Genomic DNA, 24,173 nt, shown 5'->3' with positions numbered 1-24,173 from the left:
CGCCGTAGCATTTCCGTCTACACTGCCAAGACGCAAAACTCTGCTCAGATCTGCTCACGTCGCGTACGCGTTTACGTCACATACATGTGCCAGTAAAGGGAAATAAACAAACATGTTGGATTATTTCCATGTGTAGGACCGTCAAGCTGCTCTGGCAGCTCAAATAAACTATCAGGAGTCTTTCCACGAAATGTACAGGATATGTACAGATTGTATTACTAAACAGAGAAGGATCTGTAATTATGTTTTGGTTTTCGCGGCGCGGATAAGAGAAGAAGGAAGATTCTACGCATGCGCTCAGACATGGCGGTGTTGTGTGAAAGAGTATCACAGCACCACCTAGCCGCCTGGCATGCATACCCAATCGAATTCCACACACTTTTGCGTCACCGTATGCATGCAGATTTCCCCCCGAAAACACTCTTCTAAACGCGGAATAAAAAGTGAAGACGCGACGCCACTTTTACGTCTTCTGTTCAAACCGTCATCATGTAAACGTATACTAGGTCAGGGCCGCTGCTGGCCGTTTCGGTGCCCTACGCGAGCGGGAAGGGGGGGGGGGGGAAGGGGAGCCTCTTTTTATATATTAGGTAAAAACATATAATTGCCAAAATTGAGTGATAGGTTATACAATTAAGAAAAAACAACGGTGGGCCTCTTCATAACTAATTTATATATTTTTTTAATTCAATAATGTAATAATTATTTTTATTTTTTTATTTTTTTTACAAACCATAATTTTTGGTGCCCCCCCCAGGTACTTGCTGCCCTACGCACTCTGCGTACTTTGCGTATAGGGAGCGGCGGGCCTGGACTAGGTCCTCCACACTAGGGTTAGCAGCATGTGTTCTCTATGTCGTCTATGTACAGAACCAGTTATGGGTACAGGAATACAAACCCACTTCTTAAAACTTTTGTGGTCCACTGAATGGAATGCAGGACAGAAATATAACATACTTAAAACAGAAACCTTCTTGCCAAATTACTTGATTGTCAAATCATATTTTTTTTGAGTGATCTCTATTCTACAAGTTTGTGTAAGTTCTAAAACCAAAGTGGATTTTTTCTGAAATGCAAAGTCGTCCAGGTTCTACAGGGTCAGTGTCACTGCCCCTGAGGTAGCGATACTGACCAGCAGCCTGCTCTCAGTGAGGTGGTGCAGGATTCTCCATGACTTCGTTCCATAGCCATCAAATACTAAAGCCATGCCTCTGGCAGTCAGTACGAATGAAAGAGAACGAGAGTTACGCATGTAGCTACAGCTTTATGAATGACTGATGATTCGGATGACTACCAGAGTTCTCTGTCAATCTGGGTGAGAAGATTCTGAAGGGACAGACTTATATAACCCTACGTCATCCAGGGTCATAATGTGACTACATTGGTATATACACTTGACCTTCGAGAGAGGGATGCATCCAGTTCTAAACATCTGCCTATGGCGGTCATCCGGAATTCACACAGTAGAACCGTAGTTACATGCGTAACTCTCGTTCTGTCTGCCAATAGCCTTCTGGCAATTGAGATTCAACCCTAGCATCAAAGTTTCTTTCATAAGTCTATGAAACACTTAAGGTCTATAAAAGTTATTTGAGTGTATTTGAAAATATTTTAAGTACATACATGATTATCATTGTCAAGCATAATATGATTAATTCCAATGTAACGTCCACTGAAGAAGATAGTTCCTGTAATGCTGAATTTTGCTTGTATGCTCATTGGTTGCCTCGACTGTCTTCTGACTATATTTAAACAGACACCAAAGAGGAGGAACCCTTCAGGGATGAGGAGTACAGGAGAATCCCTCCCTCTCTAACCACTATAACCCTAATGTGCATTGTGTGACAACAACAGAGAGTAGTATAGTTTCATTGATGAATATGTTGTAGACATATGAACATGATCATGGATAATATCTCTATGATAACAGTGTTGAGTCTTTCTGGGTTGAATGAGACCACAAACTATAGAGTGGTTCTCTTTACCTCCACCTTGCTTTATTATTGCTTGATAGTAACCATCAACTGCGCTCTGATTCTCACCATTGTCCTGGACAAAAGCCTACATGAGCCCATGTACATTCTGTTGTGTTGCCTCTGCATTAACGGGCTTTACGGCACCACAGGCTTCTACCCCAAATTCCTCCTGGACCTGCTGTCTTCGTCTCACATCATCTCCTACAACGGGTGTCTCATGCAGGCCTTTGTGATGTTTTCGTTTGCATGCAGCGACCTGTCCATTCTCTCCGTCATGGCCTACGACAGATACCTGGCCATCTGTCGACCCCTCCGCTACCACAGTGTCATGAACAAGCACAGGCTATCCCTGCTGGTCTGCTTCTCCTGGTTGACACCCTTCAGCTTTCTAGCTGTCCTCATCACCCTTACGTCCAGGCTCACGCTGTGCAGTGACAAGATCCAGCGGCTGTACTGCGTGAACTGGGTCATCGTGTTGCTGGCATGCCCGTCGAACAACACCACAGTGCACAGCATCGTGGCGTACCTCACCATACTGGTGTACTTCTTACATGGGCTGGTGATCATCTGGTCCTACATGTACCTGGTGAGGACGTGTCGGGGATCCATGGAGAACAGGAAGAAGTTCATGCAGACCTGTGTGCCCCATCTCACCTGTCTTCTCACCTTTATGTCCAGCATCGTCTTTGATACCATGTACATGCGCTTCGGCTCCAAAAACATCTCACCGTCGCTGCAGAACTTCATCGCCATAGAGTTTCTGATCATCCCACCGATCATGAACCCCCTCATGTATGGATTTAAACTGACCAAAGTACGCAACAAGATTCTGTATTATTTAAATGTTAAGATCAAGTAGTAGTAGTCACAAAATAGTGTGTGGACAAGAGTTCATCTGTGGACAATAATCATCTTAGAAATACATTTAGATTTGTCGATATCTTCTTGTATTCTATAGTATAATGTAAATTATGGTATAGATTATGGAATATATATATAACATTCAGTATTTACCAGTGTACGTTTATTATATATAAAATATATATACTTTTTAAACATTCATAATCCAAAGGTATCAATGTGGCAAATAGTCATTGTTTTATTTTATTCAGTTATTAATAATCATGTGCTATTATTATACAATTCATTATTAACCCTTTAACAAAGCTGTTGGAAATTCGACAAATTGCTGATAGGATTATCTCAAAATGTTAATATAACATTTAAAATGATATCCATACAATTTATATTCATTATTTGTCATTATTTACATGCTTTTAATGTGCTTTTAAATTTGTCCCTCGTCGAATTTGAAGCTTATCAGTCGGCTATATCAGGTGTAAAGGGCTGAAACAGATGTGTGGTCATATGTCTCCTTCTAGTGTACATTTCTGTTATTACGCTCTAACTATTGCACAAGGCCACAGCTGAATTTATGCTCGCCCTTTTTAATCGGAGAATAACGTGCCTACAACTACAACTGATTTGTCTTATTACAACCTCAAGAAAAAAATATTGTTAAATCATATTTAGGTTGTGTGTATGTGTGTGTGTGTGTGTGTGTGTGTGTGTGTTTGTGTGTGTCTGTGTGTGTGTGTGTGTGTGTGTGTGTCTGTGTCTGTATCTGTGTGTGTGTGTGTGTGTGTGTGTGTGTGTGATTGTTTGTTTTTTATATGAGTAACTTGCATTGGTTGATAGGTAGAGAGCTGTGCGGATTCCCAATGTGTGATTTGTATATATGCTAATCATGTGGAGGAATCTGTTAGGTCCTCGACATTCACAGTTAAGGGTGCACACATCACACTCTCTCACATCCTGTCCTTAACTGCACTTTCACAATAACTACATTCTACAACACATCTAACTCATGTCAATCTGATTTAATACTCATGTTTCTTTTGTTTTGTTCTGTTTTTGTCGTTGCTATTGCTGGGACGATCAATGATTGAGATTCCCTCAGAGTTAGATAATGCACATCATTCTGTTCTGTAATAATCATACATAATCAAACAAATATCCATTATATTAGAAAAATAAGTGTGATCTGTTCAGAAATGAACCAAATGTTATAATGAACTTCAGAAATTAATTAAATGTTATAATGAAAACCACACAAAAATAACATATTCAGAACATTATTGAATAGATAAAGGGATACAAATACGTAGGCCTAGAACTTAATATAAACAGATAAATAGTTTAGGATAAAGACTGAAAAGTATGTGAAGGAAACAAAAATAAAGGTTTAATCTTATACAAGCAAGTTGTGAAGTGAATTAAACGAGTTGGCCTTTTTTGTGTTCACAAATGACTTGTGTTATTGGTGAACACTAAACTTTTGTGGCCTTGTGTGTGACGTGTGTGTGTGTGTGTGTGTGTGTGTGTGTGTGTGTGTGTGTGTGTGTGTGTGTGTGTTTGTGTGTGTGTCCAGAGTCGTATGAGTACCGCATATCAGTTAGGCTGTAACTCTGTTCAGTGAGAGCACTACATGATCGATGTACTCTATTCAACATCTCACAGACAGCCAGGGAACAGCAGTTATTAGGGTTTATGGTGCATGTCTTCTGTCCATCAGTAACTTAAATGAATGCTGCATTCTGGACTAGCTGGGTGTCAGAGATACACTTTTAGGTCAAGCCACAAAACACTGAGCTTAGGCATTCAGTTTCATACCTAAATTACACTTTACAATTAGGGTATATTAATTATGCATTCATTAACATTAGTTGATGCAGTAATAAGATACAGTTAGATAACAGTTAACAAATGGTCTTATTTACTAATGGTGTTCATGTCAACTAATGTATTAATGTCTACATTTTTTAAGGTAACCCTTGACCCATCTCAACTAATACACCTCCCCTAACCCATTTGCTATTGCTACACAATAATTCTCTTTATTGTATTAATTATTCGTTAATAAAAGTACCCTTATTTTAGTGTTACCACTGAATGTATATCAAATACCGACCTTAAATTTAGAAAATAACAGGATATGCCTTGTTACTCATTATTACTTGTCTCTGGTTCAAACTAATTTTTGGCTTATCAGACACGCACACACCACGCATAATGTACGTTTATTGTATGCATCACTTCATATAGTATCACTGGATAATTTAACCACAAGAACAATTCGACTGAAACGTTTGATTGGATGTCCTTAAAATACAATTTAAAAGGATACTAAAGAAAAAATGGAAATTAAGTAACGAATAGCGAGACTACTTCCGGAGCCAGGCAGGCAACCAAAGCGAGGGCGGGTACCTAGTGGGTTCCTGGGCCAATGAGGAGCACGCGGTTTCCTTCCACGTTCTGCGCTCACGGCGCGCAACAACGCGAGAGCATGTGTGGCCAGTAGAGCTCACTCAGACTGTGCACTGCAGTACATGCGACTTATCAACCGCCGCTGTTTTCAACCCGTGCCAGCGTCACAGAACGAGAAACCTTCACACACTGATGTACATTTTGGAGAGGATTTCTCAGATCTAGGGGACCTTGGCTCTGCAATCATCCTCAAGCGGTGAGTCGTTTGTTCAGGTATTTGTTTTTGGTGCGGCGGACGACAAAAAAACAAAAAAACATGGGGATAATTTGCTTGGGTTCCGGGTGTGTTTTATGTAATGGTAAACCATGAGAACCTTGCAGAAATTATCAAATTGACACGAATGCCACCTGGAGAATAATAAATGTTTTTTGGTCCTTTTCTATGTTATTCTAAATGATCCGTCCGGGCACCAGCATGTCCAGGCTATTGGATTCATGGCTGTCACCTTCTTCGTTGGACTCACTGGTGCGGTGATCTTGCAGTGAAGGACCGCATCGTTCAAAGCGCAGTTTATTCAGCCCTGTTGTCAGTCTAAACAAATATTACCTAGGCTACTAGATTGATATTCTGGTTGTTGGATACACGGATCTGAAGACGGATGTTTATAATCGGCTCGTTGTTCATACACGTGTTATTGCCGTACAACGCAACGCATGTCTTCATTTTAACAGCTATCATTTCACGACAGATCGCTCAATACTTGCTTCAAACCCCCTGTTACTGCAGTTTTCCTGCTGCTTGCTTGCTGGGCCACCTACCAAAACCAGTCTCTTATTTCTGATGGTTTTCTTGCATTTGTCCTCAACAATAGACCTATTGAGCAATCTGTTTTTGTCTCTACCCTTTAATACAATGCAGTGTATTGCAATACTGTATTTCATAGAAACCTATAGAGGTTGCACTTGAATGACAATAATTGTGTTGGTGTAAATGGATTTCCCAAAAGTCAACAGCAACTTCCATTTTGGCTGATGACTACCTTCTAAAAGTACTTAATCAAAGAGCCACCGCACTTTGTCCATCAAGTGATAATAAATCGGTTGATTAATTGCTATACAATAGTTGTGTTTTCTTTTAGAACTACAAATGAAGGTGAGGGGCCTAGGTGGACAGGACCCAAGTGCTGATGGGAATGGAGATGCTGCATGTCCCTTATATCCCAGTTCCATATTAAACGATCTGACTCATGTTTGAGCCGGAAGGCCTACTCCACCAAGTCCTAGATATTTCATAAGACCACTGCTGCAAGTTGCTGAGGTGACAGCTTATAGAGGGGAGAGGCGAGACGGAGGACGCCATGATAACACATGCACCCTTCGGGAGCCCAGTCTAGTGCTCATAAGTGACCTAAGGAACCTTCACCTGCGTTGTGTCTGTGGAGAGAAGAATGAAGCCGATGGTCTTTAGGTCGACTCAACTTTCTAGCATTCTTTTCACAGCCTTAGTGGGAACGACGTGCAGCAGTAGCTCTGGACGCTGTAGCGGTAAAGCTGGTACTACTGATGTGGATGCTACTCTGCCTCATGAATTGCTGCAGGCTGACAGGGAAACAGTGCCCTCTGTTAACCCTGTCACTGCTTTTCTGGAAAGCTGTAGTCGTGGCCCTCACCCCTACACCAAGTGCAAGGATGAACGTGCCAAGGAGGGATCCCCACACTGGGGAGAATCAGTCCTCCTCTTCTGGATCAATTTAAGGCCATATCACGTTTGTTGTCGTTCCGCCGATTAGGTCGGTCCAGTAAACACCCATTCCATGTGACGAGTGTCTACAGGTACCCGCCTCGAAATATATGATAAAGAAAATAAAACGTCCCTGTTCAACCAGTGAGCTCGTCTTTCATCAGGCTTTAGCTGTTCATCTTAAATCCGATTTGTGAGACTAGAATTGTCAGCCAAGCTAAAACGGTCAGAGGAAATTCTGACTTCAGGAAGTAACTTCTTTGCGGCCTCTCATTGATTTGGATAAGGGGCAAAACATCGTTTATTACCTCTCAGATAAGTTTCTTTCTGAGAGTGTTCCTCTTAAAATATGTTATTTCTGTTGGAATAAGGGTCTAAACCTACCTCATCGGGCACATTTTCATTGTGCGCTGAGTACTACGTCTGACACTTTGATAGATGGAGACCAAAAAGTGTGCCTTCACAGAAGTACCACCGTTCTCAGACTTCCAAATTTAAGCAGAATTAACCAAAAATTCAACTCACAACAGGACATCAGGTAGTCAGGTAAAGTCATGTAAAAAAGGTGGCTTTTCTGAACCCATGCTTTATGTAGCAGGTCCCTTGACAGGGGCTGGCTGTTGGAAGCTCTAATCTGTGTGTTTAGGCTACCTAGGTGTTTCTCTGACATCAGCTTTGCAGGGAATATCTGTTGTTTTGGCAGCGTCTAAAAACCAGCAAGCGACCTGCCTTTGAACGGGGTCAGAGAGCTCCCTGGAGCTAAACACAGCACCTGCTACCCTGGAGCGTAGCCGCATTGTGTGCTAGCGGAACACTGGATTGAGCTACCTCACTCCGAAGGCCTTGGAGATAACCTTAGCAGCGACCAGAACTGATCTTTCCAACACAGCTTTTACATCATGCAGCATCTTCCTTCTCTATAAATTTAAAAAGGAAAAAGAAAAGCCAGTGGAAAGAGACTTTTTTCAACAAGAGGCCAATTGTTGTCATTGTGTGATCAGAAATCCTCAAGCGATTTTCCCTGTAATAATTTATTGGGTAACAATATGATTAGGTCACCATCTGATAATTCATTGGCATGACATTGGGGTTAGGTCACCAAATCCACTAGCTGACTACTTGAACCACTACAGCCTGTGTGTATGTGTGTGTCTTGTGGGACTCTGTCCCCTTGGCATGGGGGGACAGGAATTCTGAATATTACTTCTGAGGTCTATTATTTATCTTCTCCTATTCATATTGAAGTCTGTGGATTGAGCGTGGCATTTTCAAAGTCAATACATCTTTTGATATCTTTCTCTTTGTTTATTTCATGCTTTCACAGTTTTCTTTTCCAAAATCACCTTGAATCATCAGTGCTCTCCCTCTCACTGTTCAAAAGGGGGATTAAAGTCGACGATGAAATGCACACACATTCATGAATCATGTTCCACGTTCATTGTCTTAACCAATGTATTGTAAAGGCAAACACGTATGCACACCATTATGTGTTAGTGAACGAACATTACCTCGCCAAACCTGTGGGCATCCTTGAGCAAGATGTCTTAACTCCTTTCCTTTCCCTAAAGACAAGGATAAAAAAGGTTATACTCTAAGTCACTTACGATGAAAGCATCAGCTAAATAGTAGTTAAACATGGCCAATGTCTACGCCAAATAGGGACAGCACACAAGTTGTGGCTGCTTTACAAAACCTGACCAGTCTGTTTGTCCGTAGCGGCGGCCATCTCTAGCGGGAGTTACTATGCAGATGCATTCGACCCTGGGGGGGAGGGAATCTTATGCTGCGCTGCACAGATTTAACAATATAACGTCGCAGGGCACAAACCAAGGCTTGTTGAGAGAGAGAGAGAGAGAGAGAGAGAGAGAGAGAGAGAGAGAGAGAGAGAGAGAGAGAGAGAGAGAGAGAGAGAGAGAGAGAGAGAGAGAGAGAGAGAGAGAGAGAGAGAGAGAGAGAGAGAGAGAGAGAGAGAGAGAGAGAGAGAGAGAGAGAGAGGCATTGTGTCAGCCCCTTCTAACTATCTGCAGCATCCATTACTTTGATGTTCATAGGTCTTGGGTAAACATGATACGCTGGGTTCGTAGCCAGGCGTGCTGTTTTGATCAAGATGCATTGAATGTGAGGAGACACCTGTGGTGGTGGTGTATTAGTCACACGGGAGCCATGGCGCTGCCCTGCGTCTGCTTGACCTAACATGGTGAGAACAATGGTTTATTCTCCATTGTGGTCCCTGCCGCTGTGTCGCCGGTTTTGTCTCCAAAGCCTTTCTCAGAGTAGAGCAATTAGCGCCACCGCCACTGCTGCTCCTCCCGACTGCAATCTACACTCCTAAACATCCTCGCTCTCTTGCTTGCATTTAGATAGCGAGGCTGAAGGACAAAACAAATCGTACTTCTCTTACCCATCCTCCAGTGTTGGGAATGGCGCCATAGACGGAGCCCACATAAACCATAATCATATTCCATACATCCTGGACTCTGTTTCTTTAGAGCAGGCTCACAAGTTTCATTCCTTAAACGGCACAGTGGTAGGGGCAGGATGCATGCCGCAGCTGCTGGGTTATTTATTTAATTATCTTAATTAAGTTAAGTTGTGTGGCGGGCAGGGAATTCATTCCACCCGAGTAATGGGCCATCCTGGCACAGGTACCACGGCGCATTAAGAGTCGCTAGCGTGGCATAGAGCGCACGCACCGGGGCGCTCAACTTCCGTTTGGCCTCCAATTCGTCTGTGAGTAAATATTTAACATAAACAGTGTTACTGGCAGGTTTGCCTTGCTGCGGCTTAAGATGCCTATCAGACACCTTTTAGGAGTAGTGTTACCTTCCGTTTATAGCCACACCTCTGCGTTCAGCTAGACTTGCAATAGCAGTATCATTGAATATCAAGGCGCTTTAGAAGAGATGTAGTGCACGAAAGTAGAGGCTCGGCCTCTACTGTGTCTGCGGTCTAACTAAAGAAATGGTTTGGATAAGCCTAGCTTCTTTAGGGCTAGGGTTTCTGTAGCCTAGGGTATGAAGTGCGAGAGGCTGTGTAGAGTTTCTAGCGCTAGGGGTTTTGTCACTGAGTGTCTGAGGTGGAAGGGGTTATGTAGCCTAGCTTCCCTAGTGCTAGGGGTTGTGTAGCTGCTCTAGTGCTAGAGTTGTCTAGCCTAGCCTCACTAATACTAGGGGTTGTGTAGTGTCACTGGTGCTAGGCGTTGTGTATCTAGCATAAGGTTGTGTAGCGTCTCTAGTTCTAGGGGTTGCGTAGCCTAGTATATATAGTACTACTGGTTAGCCTAGCCTACCATTCCTAGTGCTAGAGTTTATCCTAGCCCCTCTACTAGCACTAGGGAATGTGTAGCCTAGCTAATCTAATGCTAGTGTTTAGCCTAGCATCTAGCCTTAGTGGTTGGTCTAGCCTCTCTAGTGCGAGGGCTTGTGTGTGTAGCCTTGCGTATCGAGCGATAGGGGTTGCTTGGGGCAGAATTTATCACAGCAGCACACTATAGGAGGAGATAATCAAAGCGATTCCCGGCGTGCGTGACTGAGACATCAGGCACCCCCTCCCCCTCCTTCAGAGAGGGGCGACATCGCTTCCAACCCGTTGCCCTCCCGGTCGCCCAAACGTCCCGAGCTCTGGTTGAAGTCAGCGTTCACGCCGGCAGGGTCGCAGGTCCGCTTGCGTAATGCCTTGCTCTTCTATTTTGAGCAAGGGAACTCAGCCTTGAGGGTGGTGGTGAGAACGGTGATCTTTCTGCTGTGCATACGTCAGGCTGTGTTCGTTGTGGTGTTGTGTAACGGCAGTGAGTGGACAGGGAGGGTAGAGAGGGAAAGAGAGAGGGATGAGGGAGAGAGAACTAATTTTGTGGTTTTGTCATCTGTTCATTTTTCAAGTTTTTTTTCTCTTGGAAGAGAGTTAAAGGAGAAAATGACTCTCATACATGCCAGATGAGGTAGGCATCAAACTCCTCACACTGACAATATGGTCAGCGCCTTGGACACACACTCACGGGGGTGCTGATATGGAAACAACCAAGTAAGAATATTTTTGACACAAACCTCAATATTGTAGGGAAACGATGATGACTGATGATTGTTTTTTTTTAAGGTAAAGTTTTATAATAACAGCTAAAACTGTCAAAGTTTTAGCTTTGACAGTTTTTTGACAGTTCCTTTATTTACCAGCTAAAACTGGTAAATAAATCCCATCACTTGATTGTAATGCAGCCTTCAAACTAGGTAAAGACGGCACATATGCCATGTAACGATATTACCTTAAATGTAATACAACATATCTAGTCTCATATTGCAATATTACGATATCCAAAATGTATGACAATTGCTACTCTCATATCACGATATCAATACAATGTGATATAGTACCCAGCCAAAAAGTCTCAAACACTCACGCATACTCACTCGCTGACTCATTAACCTCGACCCACACACGTGCACACTCGCAACACCAAGAAAGCATCCAGAATACTATTTTGAACTGATCAAATCGAATATTCATCATTGTTCCCAAGAGAGGAATTTGTGATTGGCTCCAGTGTGGCTGCCAGGGAAACTTGCACACATACAATAATCCAGGGTGGGCCCAGGGTGGGCCAGGGTGGGTCCAGGGTGAGCCCAGGGTGAGCCCAGGGTAGGCCCAGGGTGAGCCCAGGGTGGGCCAGGGTGGGCCCAGGGTGAGCCCAGGGTGGGTCCAGGGTAGGCCCAGGGTGAGCCCAGGGTGGGCCAGGGTGGGCCCAGGGTGGGTCCAGGGTGGGTCAGGGTGAGCCCAGGGTAGGCCCAGGGTTGGCCCAGGGTGGGCCCAGGGTGGGCCAGGGTGGGCCCAGGGTGGGCCCAGGGTGGGCCCAGGGTGGGCCCAGGGTGGGCCAGGGTGGGCCCAGGGTGGGCCCAGATGGGACCAGGGTGGGCCAGGGTGGGCCCAGGGTGGGCCAGGGTGTGCCCAGGGTGGGTCCAGGGTGGGCCCAGGGTGGGCCAGGGTGTGCCCAGGGTGTGCCCAGGGTGTGCCCAGGGTGGGCCCAGGGTGGGCCCAGGGTGGGTCCAGGGTGGGCCAGGGTTGGCCCAGGGATGGCCTAGGGTGGGCCCAGAGACCAACTGGGTTGGTGAGGTGATGCGTGACTCCTGGTCTCTCCCGGTGCGGACGTCTGTGGTTCATTGTCTGCTCTCAGAGCTCCGCTGTGGAGCAGTGTGTTGCCGATGCCTATTTCAGGACGTGTTATTTATCTGATCTCACACCTTGCAGGGAGCGAGGGAAACATTCAGGGAATCGCTGGACTGGTGCAATTTGCATAAGATGTTTCTGTATCCAAATTAACTCTGTTGACATTTCGGCACATCTCTTTTTAAGCATAACATGTGAGCTACAAGCAGAAGCTACAGAAGCTTTTTTTAAATACATTTTTGTATTAAATGATTTGGAGTTAATTTTGAGCGGGATTCAAACTGTAAATATGAAACAATGGTGTGTGTAAAGCCTATTGGTCAATGTCAGTGCGGAGTGGCCATCGTTTCTATGTGGTACCAAAGCTGATATACGTTGGACTATCTGATATTTTGCCCCAGTTTGGGTAACTTCGGGTTCATGTGCGTCGTGTCCTTCTGCCACAACAGAATTACTCCAGAGTAGGGGTGCAACGAATCACAAAATTCACGGTTCGGATCATGTCACGCTTTTTGAGTCACGGGTCGGATCATTTTCAGATCAACAACAACAAAAAAGATATCAAGACAAATGTGACTTTAAATAAAATCTTCAAATGTGTAAAAACAAAAGAAAAAGAAAAAATAGGTAATAATCCTGCTTCCTTTAAGCATAGTAAATATAATATGGGCAACCGAGCGAAAAGACTACAACCAAACATAAACAGCCCCCTTTCCGTTTCCAGTTATGGTCCGGTTTCCGTTTCAATGGGATATACAAAATGCCAAATAAAAAACGACAGAAACTGTATTTCGCTACGATACTTTATCAGGAACATCAACGAACACCACTAACCACTTGGTGAGTTGCACATTTCTGAAAACGAAGGTTTAGGGTTGTTTTAAGGACAGGTTTGTGATTGCCCATAGCCAGCCATTCTGAAGCAGGCAGGGGCGATTTGAAATGAGCCAAATACCCGAGACAGCAGGACCAATAGTCAACATTTCGGTGTTAACCACTATATTTCATCCTAGACAAACCAGGCTCAATGTGCTAAATACATAGTCAATCGATCCGCTGATGACTTGCGTCTCGAACCGTGAGGGTTGACCTGTACGGATCACGGGTAATCCGTGACCCGTTGCACCACTGCTACATCGCCTCTGTAGTAATTTACTGATAGGCTATCTGCATTTGTAGATGGAGTGAATAGGGCAGATAGGCTTTCTGCATTTGTAGATGGAGTTTAAATATGCATCTAACAAATGCAGAATTAGTTTCATTATACCAGTATCTGTTTATGCATTTAGTAGCTTAAGAATTACGGTCTCAACATAGAAAAGACCTACCAATTGTATCCCTACCAAAATGTAAAATGATTCTGCTGTTTCAGACTTGAATAAACTTTGGATGTAAAGAAAAGAGGGAAACTGTATAAACTTAGAAGTGTTTTGGAGATGGCCTAGTTGATGTGGAAAAGCGAGAGCGAGAGAGACATCACTATTCAATGTCAAAGACTGGCTTTCTGAAGCTCTGTTGCTTGAAGAAGCCAGAGTGGGCTACTTGCAAAGGGACGTCCATGGGCATTTTATTATCTTCTTAACTATTCATTCCCTGGGTTGTTCTTCCTTCTTATCGGTCTAGTGGGCTTGTGTTGCCTGTGGCAGGAGCGGGGCGTCCTCTCGACCTGAGGAGAAGTCCTTCACACTTAGCATCCATGGTCGCTAGGAGCTGTGCTTCAATGGCAGTCTCTTCTCCGCTCGCTGGATTCTAGCCTTCATCATCCAGAGATGAAAATATATTGGGCACCGCTAATGATGATGTAGACTTTGTAGAAAGAATTTATGAGTGGGTGAGAAAGCATGCATCCCTTTTGCATAACTGTTCAGAAACACGAATCCCAATTCTCTAACTATTACTGTAACTGTTCATCCATTTTTGGTTTATTATCTGTGAAGTATAAAGCTGAATTGACTGTATGGTGATGGTATTTAAAAAATGTAACATATCCAGCAGCATAAAGGTTGCGGCTCAATTATGGAAAAAATCATAATCACGATCATTCAAAAGATTATTTTTGAGTTTGAAAATATTGAGAACTTTGACTTCATAATATAATAATAAATAATGTAGATGAGTATCCAGCTGTTCTACTTTCTATAAAACAATTAATAAAAATAAATAAATCCAAAACTCAATTATAGTAGTTCTGTGATCGTTTGACGCTAAAATCGAAATCGCGATCAAATTTCGATAAATCGCCCAGCCCTAATATATATATAACACATTGTGATTATGTCGTGTTTTTCAGTCTTTATTTTCGGATTGAGAAATTTGTTCTCTAACCATCTGCTTTTACATGACTACATTTCATTAAATTGGTTGCGGTATCTATGCCATTATTAATATAGCAGGCTGAAGACATGAGGGTTCATACCCAGTACCATGTCATCTGGGACTTAAACACCCCAGCAGCTACGCTATCCTGTATCACGGTGTTCTTCCTCCTGTATCACGGTCTACAAACCATAGGCCTAGCCATGGTTACCTTGTGGAAATGATACGCTGTTTTCAACTTGAGTGGACAATCTTCCATCTAAATGGAACACAATGAACCCGATAGCGAGATAATCCATAATTTATTAATTTGGCAGACTTTTTTATCCAACCTTTTAGTTTGTCGGTCATTAAGGACACTAGAGCTTTCGCGTGCGTGTTGCACGCGCTAAACTTCTAGTTGTAATTAAACCCATAGCAATAATGTGGAAACCCCAGTCGATAATGTAACAAATTTCTGAGCGCATAATATAATAACATTTTGCCTATCCTTTTACAACGTATAACATTCGTTCTATTCGTAATATTTTTTAACCATTCAGCGAACAAAAAGCAAGAGGCTGATCAGGCTGTCATTTAGGGGGCGACTCAATGACTCAATGCAGAAGAGTCATCAACACGCTCACTGAAGTGGTACTCCTCATTCACATATAAGGTAATTCACATTTCCTACAGAGAAAATAATACCTCAGGGGATTTTTAGGGTACAAATGTCAGGATATGTTGTTCACACATACGGCCCATCAGGAGAATATCCAGACTTCCACGTGTGTCCGAAAGCAAAAGTGTATGAGCATTTGATTACATTTTAAAATGTGTCAATTTATGGTAACGGGTAATTGTTCATTGGAAAGTGTTATATACTATGCATGCAAATCAATTATTAAATAGCTTTTACTGTTATTCAGGGCTGAAAGGTGCATTGACATCTTAAAATGGAAGGCAACTACTATTGGTTAGTTGAAAAATAATAATCATCATTGTGATGAAACATCTCTTCCAGTGTCCTGGCCAAGACAGGCAGCAGTAGCCTACAGTCAAACATAGCATACACACAAAACATTAGAAAAATAAAACAACTTAAACAGTCCACAGGGGGGAGGGGGGGATATCAATATTGCAAGACATTTGGGGAGGCTCAAGGAAGAGTTATATTACATTTGAGCAACAAAGTGTAGTCTTGTGGTGGACTCTATAGGCATAATTCACCATACTGTGTTATTGACATGTTTTCGTTCTGTGTTATAGGGACACTGTCTCTTTAAGAATCACGTGACTTCTGTGTTGATATGCCGGTCGGTGCGATGTTTGAATTTAACGTTTTTTTATATGACAAAATGAACGACCCGCCGTTGCTTGTCGAGGTGAGAAATTGTCTTTCCCTTATTTTATCGCACTTTCTACAGTCGTGTTACCTGGCAGAGTTTGTCGACGTCTTTAAAAACATAAAGTCTTACCTGGGCGAGTGTTGCTTCGGTGTGTGCGCGTGCGTGTGTGTTCTTACCTACTTGTGTGCCGATGGCGGAGCAGTTAAACGTCTTTACCTGTGTGTTAGTGTGTGTGTGTGTGTGTGCGCGCCTCCGTGTATGTGTCGCTGCCTTTGTGTTGGCGTGCGGTGTGTGCGCGTGCTTGTGTGTTTGCGCATGTGTGTGCATTTCGTGCGCGTGCGTGCTTGCGTGTATGTTCTTACCTGCGTGTGTGCCGATGGTGGAGCCGTTAAACGTGTGTGTGTGTGTGTGTGTGTGTGTGTGTGTTTGTGCGCATGTGCTTGCTTGCGGTGTATATATGCATTCGCACTTGGCACACGCGCACTTGAGTAACTTGAGTAACTGGTGCGACAGGCCTGCTATTATAGTAGTAAGATTGTTGGTGTCTGTCTAGGCATCTTTCTCAAGGATCTCGACAGGTAACGTGTTGACTTTGGGGTCTGAACCCAGAACCTTTCTATCCTGATCCTATCCCGCTCCAATAAAATATTGTAGTGATTAAGACTTAAGGTGGGAAATACCGTCAATTAGTTATTTTTATGTGTATATAGAAATTATAAATATATAGATGTGTATTTGTACATAGACATACACACACAGCTTTGGCTGGCATGAGGGCTCTTGATCCTGTGGATCTTCAACAGACCAGAAGCAGCGTGTGTTGTCTCCTGGGCGCAGCAGCAGCTGCAGTAATGCAACAATGCATGACAGCGGAGCCACCATGCGCTTTATGCAGCACAGTGCCGACTCCCCAGCCAGCATGACTAGTGTGTGCTCATGAATAAACTGTGTGTGTGTGACAATATGTCCCATAAACATACATCATCGCTCTGTCTTTCTCACACACACACTCACACACAACGCTGGTTCAGGGTACTGTGTTTGTGTGTGTGTATTGCCCGTCTAACATGGGCTTGGGTGGGAGATGCAGCCCTACATTTATTCGCTAAGGATTAGGATAGACTCTTATCAATAATGCAGAGCTCACAGGGTTGCTGTGAACTCATGCTTTTCATGTTTCATGAGCTTCTCCCACCACTCTTGACCCTCTCTCTCTCTATACGCCATGGTGTAAGGCTACAGGAACGTTGGCCTTTGGTACAATGAACTGACAGATGACAGACTCTGGTGACAACGATATATAGGTTCTGTAGGCGCTATTGTTTGTTTTTATGCTAGGGATTAACCGGTACTATATTGTATATCGGTGTCTGTTTCCATATCGACCATAACCACAGGGTTAGGATATCACAAAACAATAGATGGTGTAATCGGATAAGATGCGTAGACACGTCTCCGGAGTCCTTACTCACTAGGCTGACCGCTTGAAATCATTAAGAGGGATAGTCAATTAATAGCAGTTTGGGAATAGCTTGAGACCAAGAATGGCAAAGATCAATGTTTTGTCATCAAAAACAAAATAATCACATGACGAAATGTTGCAGTGTCTGTATTGCACTGGAAATGGAAAGTGATTTTGTGCCATCCCTCATTTTCCAATTGGTTCTGCATTCTATCGATTGCTTTAGTTTTATAGTCCATATGATTGAATCCAAATAAGATGTTCAAATAGCTTCTATTATGCTATCCCCAGCCAGTTTGCGCTAAGCAAGGATTTGAAGTGGCCCAATAGCTGCATATTGTCTCTCTTCCTCTCCTATCGCTCTACCACTACTCTCCTTCCTCTTCCTCCACCCCTCTTCCTTGGGTGGATGACAACCCCTCCTCTACATGTTGAATCCTAGCATACTGTCCTCATGATGTGTCTATATTAAGACGAGAAAAGAGATGGAGCAAAATAGAAGAGGAGAGAAGAGAAAAGAAGGAGGCTGGACAACGGCTGTGTTCTGGCAGCTATCGGTGGTCACCAAGTTTTTGGTGGTGTAAAGTAGCGTTGGCTGTAGACACTTTTGGAGAGTGTTTGCAACCCACTCTGTTGTTTTCCTATGGGGAGACAGTTTTGCAATGCCCAAAGTCAAAAAAGACTACGGCACTAAACTAAAATTACTACTAGGCTACAAAAACATTAATACGACTACTTCTACCATTACCACTTGCTCCAAAATACTACCACTGCTGAAAATACTAACTATGCTGTCATCTTTCCAGTTGGCGCAACACACTCGCCGCGCTCGAAACTACAGTGCCCAATCTAGCAATGTGTACACTCTCAACACTTTTCTTTAGCGAACGGAACTTCCCTGCATTTCCATGGATGTGATTGGCTGAATATTCTCCTGTCAACCTCTTCCTCTCGGTTTTAAGTATGCTGATGTGTGTAGAGATAACATTGTAATAATAAGCTTTCCCTATTGTAGAGGGACACAATGTCAGGAAATAGCGACAGGGAAATTGTGTTGTTGTTTTGCCACAAAGTCTTTCACTATGTCTCTAATAAGTAGACCCTAAACAACTAAAAAACATTAAATCTGAATAATATGTAATGGAAGTTGCCTACAGCTGTTTTTATTTCTTGGTGGACCCAATTGATAAACATCCAATTGTAGTAGAGCTCAAATTCCATCATGAAAGAAGCACTTTGGCACACCAAGCAAGCATTTTTTGAAGTGTTCTACAGTGCAATAAAGAGGTTTGTCAAAATAAAGCACCCACTCAATGTTACTTTTCAGAAAATCAACATTATAATAGTGAGGGGGGTTGAACATGAAATCTGACTGTGTGTGTGTGTGTGTGCACGTGTGTGGCTCATTAGCAAGGTAGAACTATCTCAACACGCTTCAGAAGAATCTAGAAGCTGTGACAAGCACAGGCTGGCGTTTGGGGGTTATGTGTTCATTATCGTGTGTATGTTATGTATATCCTGCTCACTCAATTGGAACATTTTAATTTGAACCTTTTTATTTCTATAAAACAGGTCAGTATTTGTTCTGCACTTAAGCAAGTAGTGAAAGAGCCAGCCAGCATTGTCAACAGGGCTTGCTTGTGTTGCTAGCTAACAGTTTTGTAGGTAGCTTGATAGCGGTGCCAAAACCAGCTAGTTGTCTTGAGGTTTAATTGATTTATTTGACGCAGTTCTGACTAGACCACACTCTCCAGTACGTTGATTGGACAATCGTCTGGCTCTTCGACCGCGGTTGCTGATGGATGGATAGATACAACATCTGGTTTTACTGTTGCATGCAATCAGTCAATCTACTTTAAGATGTCACAGATGAATAAAACAAGAAACATAAAGAATCAAATATGCTGAATCGTACATTCATTTCATGCATTAATTCAAAACTCAAAGTGAATCGTCATATCATGCTCACAGCTGGCTCGCAATCTTCCTTTACATCCTGTTGAGATGGAGATCATGTCTTGTTTTGTGCTCTGTTTTAATTCAACACAACATATAATGCATCTGCTATTGTACAATAGGAACTACAGATACATTGATCCATATAGCTGAGCTATTCAGGTACGCTAGCATTATCGTAATTAGCTAGCGATATTGGAGCTAGCTAGTTTTCCCCCTGAAGCAACCCACGTAGAAAAACAAGTAATGGCACCCACTTTGCTAATAGGAAAATAATTAATATTTTAAATGCAATCTTGTTATTATCGAGCGGGATACAATTTCCCTATTTTATCCGTAAGTCTTTGGTTTGCTTTGGACTGCTTTGTAAGTAGATTGTATTGGGAAACAGGGGATACAAGTGGGCACTGGAACACATGTTGATGTTGAACAGATGTTTTAACGCTGTGTCACAGAGAGCTGGAGTCTGCAGATAACTGTACATTTGTACAGCAATTCAAAGGAAAATAAGTGGTTTAAAGCATGGCTGTTTTTCCATCCACCCTGCACGGTCACCAGATAACATCACTGTTTTCCAACAGTGGATAAAATCTCACTGGAATGTTGTCTTTGCGTTTGCCGCTTGGCTTTTTGACCAAATCAATATTACATGTTGTGTATATAAATACCGACCATTCAGAATTCACATGTAAAAACAAATTCTGACGTGAGAATGTTTATTGTCAAGAAATGTGTTTATTTTTATATTCATATTGTGACCCAGCCAGTATTTGCCATAGCATGTTTTTGTTTGCCTGTCTGGCAGTAGGAGGGTGGTATTGGGTAAATAACTTTTATGCTATGTTCAAACCCTTTTTACACTGGGAATTAATCTTTAAGACTTTAGAATGCAGCCTTCCAAAAAATAACAGAAATTATTTCTTTAAGGGAAAAAAGGACAGGCCTAACAATACGCTACGTAACTCAACTGCTGAGACGTGTTGTGACCGCAGGATATATTAACTAGTATAATTGTACCTTTCGAATCGTATTAAGCAATGATACAAACTCGGGCGTGTTTGTATCATTTGAGGCGTGTTGTGACTGCAGGATATCAACGAGTATATTCATCAATATCCTGCAGTCACAACACGCCTCAAATGATATTAAGCAATGTATTAAGCAATGATACAAACAGTTCTTAAACAAAGGAGGCGGTTGTTGGCTGGAGGTTGGGGGTGTGTGAAGCTCAGTGATGGGCCAGAGCTAGAGCTCCATATCTGTGATAACAGGATAGCTGTACTAAAGGTTTTCCATGCAGGCGGGGAGGGAAGTGGGGGCTGGTTCCTGTTGTGTAGATTACTTCACTCAACTTCTGTCCGCTAGCTGCTGACAGTCTCCTCTGAAAACACCCTCAGTGAGCCGTCAGTGGCGCATCAAACTCCCTTTTAAATGGGCTCCATAGAGGCGTGTTCCCCAATGTAATAACAGTCAATTTCACAACGTCAGGGAACAATTCATGGAAAAACAATGTCATAATATTTGAGGGAAGGTTTTGAGTTGACGCCACAGCGTACGCCATCGACGCTGAAGCTGTGCAATAGAAAAAGTTGTCTTTTTGAGGGAGCCACCTGACTCACCGCAACACGGTGAGTCAGTGTAGCACCTTCCATGGACCATTAGGGCAGCCATTCCAAGCCAAATGCAAATGCTGCAGGATCCCTCATGAAGCCTGACGCTGTGGAAGGGTTAGGCTGCTGCCTCAACTAAAGTTTGCTATGCTTGGTCCATTTCAGGACCAGGATTTTTTATATGGTCTGGTTTGGTGACATCAGTACATCCGGCTTCTGTCTATTGGTTCTGTAGTGAAGGGAAGGTTATCTTGGTCAGACCACGGTCGGTCAGCCTGAAACTTACGATTTACACATCCATCATTTTAGAAATGGAAAGCTTCTATGTATTATAGGAGTAGCTGTGATTATCTTTGCTTACTGAATTAGAATTAACTATATTATACTTTTATATCTGTTAGAGTAATCAGTGTAAATTAGGGGTGGGAATCTCTTGGCACCTCAAGATTCGATTCCGATTCAGAGATCAACGATTCGATTCTAAAACGATTATTGATGCATCTCTAAGTAATTTTTTTTTATCTACTTTTCCATGCGGGATTTTCAAAAAAATCTATATACATCTGAATTTGCTAATCATAGTTTGCTAATCTCTTCCTACTTTTGTGATGATCATTAAAGAAATCAACAGATTAATCCCCTTATCTAATATTTTATTAGAGAAAAAGCTTTTGTTACAAATATGACTTTCTATGAACAATGCCTTAATCAATGCAGCTTGCAATACAACACACTATGGAAGTAGGTAAAAAATAAACAGATTTAATTTTCTTTTCTTTCTAATCTTTTTTTTCTATGTCATTAAAGAATCTTAGTAAATTATAAAAATAAGAACTTGTTCGTCGTTCTTGTGTCTGTCTGTGAGTTTGCGTGAATGCTATGCGTGGGCTGAATCGCAATCGTGTCCAGACAAATCAGATTGGCCAATACACATTGAAGATAAATTAAATAATTTGAAACTTCTCAAATTATCCCTCTCTGTCGAACAGGAGGCGAACAAATTGAATAAAAAAAATAATATATATATATTTTTTTATTTTATTCTGATTATTAGCTTATCTGAATCGAGACCGAATCGTTCTACACAGAATTGCGATGCACCGAAGAATCTATTATTTTTCCCACCCCTAGTGTAAATGTTCCTGATGATGAACTTTTTGTTCTAGCCCTATCAAGAATCAAGCGTATTATTTAATCCAAAGTTGGTTCTTGTGTGCATTCAGACACCAGCTGTGTGTTTTGTGTCTACATAGTTCTCCTTGCACGCCCCCATTTTCTCCTAATTTACTGCCTCTCATCTCTCTTACTCTGCACTGTCAGGTAGAACAGTTTTCCTGCAGTAACTGGCTGGAGAAACTTTAAATTGAGGTGGTGCTTTTGTAATCCGAGGTCTAGGGTTGTAGTAAGCTAGGCGGTAACGTCAAGGAGACTAGTGTTAGTTGGAAAAGACTAGAGAGATGATTAGAGACGGGAGGAGGCTAGGAGGGATGATTTGTTTTGGAGGATGCTAGGAGAGAGGGCTTTGGTTGGAGAATGCTAGGCGAGGAGGCTAGGAGAGATGAGTCGTGTGAGTTGGAGTAGGCATTGTGAGGCTCTTCTCTTATTTGATATGCACACACCCACACAGCCACAAAGGGAAGCCATCTGCTGACATATCAAACAGGTCCATATGGGATTTGTCCTTAATAAAACATATTTGTATGGGGGGGGGGGGGGGGTGAGGCTATATCAGAGGTGTGAGGTCTGCTGATGGGTGCTAAGGACACATTTTTACCCTGCTTTTAATTCTACAATGGCAAAGCTAAATGACTCCTATTGATATGTGTTTATGTAGTTGTGAGAGAAACAGCACAAGACTCTTACTGTGTGAATTATTAATGTATTATTATTGCACATGTTTTAATTTTGGATGATGAAACATATGATGGCAGAGATGGAAATCAATGTTTGTATTTATAAACAGTTTGTATTTATAAACATATCTGCACATGAATCCTAGGCAACAGGACAAGACTTTGGTATTGAATGCGCTCTGGTTTCCGTTTGACCATTCACATTTCAGCGGGCATTAGTTGCATGGGGCCAAAATCTTGGAATCCATCGGCAATCTTCTGACGATGATGAAGCCTGAAAAAAATAAAATTTAAATCAATGACTAGCCCACAAAGTCTGTTGCCGGATATCCGTTATCCATTTTAAACTGAAACCCGAGAAGCATTAACCCTAACCCTAACCCTACACCATTGAATGTTGTACGTCCTGGTACTTGTACATTGCACTTATTCAAGGTACTTAATTGTGTAGCATCTACAGTAGCTGCTATCGTTGCTTTACACGGGGAATGGGTTAGCCTAGCGATTGCAATACTTGCACTTGGTTCTATGAACATCTTTACTGTACCGACAGCGATATATTGTTTCACTTCTTATGACAAATGTACTTATTGTAACAAATGCACTTATTGTAAGTCGCTTTGGATAAAAGCGTCTGCTAAATGCCCTAAATGTAAATGTAAATGTAAGCATTGTGGTCTGTGGTCCTGAGAGGTAAATCATGGTCAGAGGATGGCTGATGGTCCCCTCCCCTGAACACCCCTCTTTCAGTCTTTCATTTATGGCTCTCTTGCTCTATTCTCTCGAATGACAGTTGTATGGTTTTGCAAAGCCAGGCTCATTAAGTTAGGTTCTGTGTACTATGAGGGTACATGGCAAGGCGCCATTCTTTACATTTCTAATCCAAATGAACATCAACATGCCCATGTACCGTGATTCACCAATGGATAATGGAACAAGGCGAATGACAGTATTTTGTATATTTTCTGTCCATCAGACACAAAACGAGGGTAGCATTATATTTCAGTGTGTGCGTTCACAAGGTATATAAACCAGACAAAATGAACTTAGCCTAGTGATGAGTTATTAATCAGCTGACTAGTCTGTACCTGGGCCCTAAATACATGATCCAGATTGACAAAATCAAAGAATTGGGCCGTGTTGATGGTATCGACGGAGTAGCTCAGTGTCTGGGCACCGCATGATCAACTGTCTTCCAGTTGTTAATAGGGATGTCAACAGTAAACCGTTAACCGGCTAGCCGCCGAGAATACTTTTGACCGGTTACGCATGTCGGTTTATAGGTGAATTTGCACAGACTCACTAAATAATTTGTTGTTTTGTTAAGATTAAGTGCAGTTGTAGGCCTACTTAATTTAAAGCTCTTAAAATTCCACTCCTTGTCCACGTTCAATTGGATAATTCAAAAGCGTTTTGTTATATGCTGCAAAGTGATGTGCCAATTGCCAAATCGAAATGCTAAATAATATGTTGTTTTGTTGTTTAAATTAAGTTTGTACTTTTAATA

At 42.3% G+C, this 24,173-nt stretch overlaps 2 protein-coding genes across 3 annotated transcripts in view; both read left to right on the top strand.

The window, feature by feature from the left end:
* Nucleotides 1-1,893: 1,893 nt before the first annotated feature.
* On the top strand, nt 1,894-2,835 carry LOC307072868 (olfactory receptor 4M1-like; the record flags this gene model as incomplete). The annotated part of the gene is made up of 1 exon (XM_079732406.1): nt 1,894-2,835. The coding sequence occupies one exon, from the start codon at nt 1,894-1,896 to the stop codon at nt 2,833-2,835; it is 942 nt and encodes a 313-aa protein (XP_079588532.1).
* Nucleotides 2,836-5,358: 2,523 nt separating this feature from the next.
* adarb1b (adenosine deaminase RNA specific B1b) overlaps nt 5,359-24,173 on the top strand; it is a 110,944-nt gene continuing 92,129 nt past the window's right edge. The window contains exon 1 of one of the 2 annotated variants that reach the window (XM_079731595.1): nt 5,359-5,499. The gene's annotated coding sequence lies outside the window, so the exon portion shown is untranslated. The remainder of the gene's footprint in view (nt 5,500-24,173) is intronic. The other variant, XM_079731596.1, reaches the window with a different exon arrangement.

Source organism: Pollachius pollachius (assembly GCF_949987615.1).
Source record: "Pollachius pollachius genome assembly, chromosome: 3".
In the NCBI taxonomy this organism is placed as follows: Eukaryota; Metazoa; Chordata; class Actinopteri; order Gadiformes; family Gadidae; genus Pollachius; species Pollachius pollachius.
The sequence above is the reverse complement of the archived record's forward strand: the minus strand, read 5'-3'. Positions and strand labels throughout refer to the sequence as shown.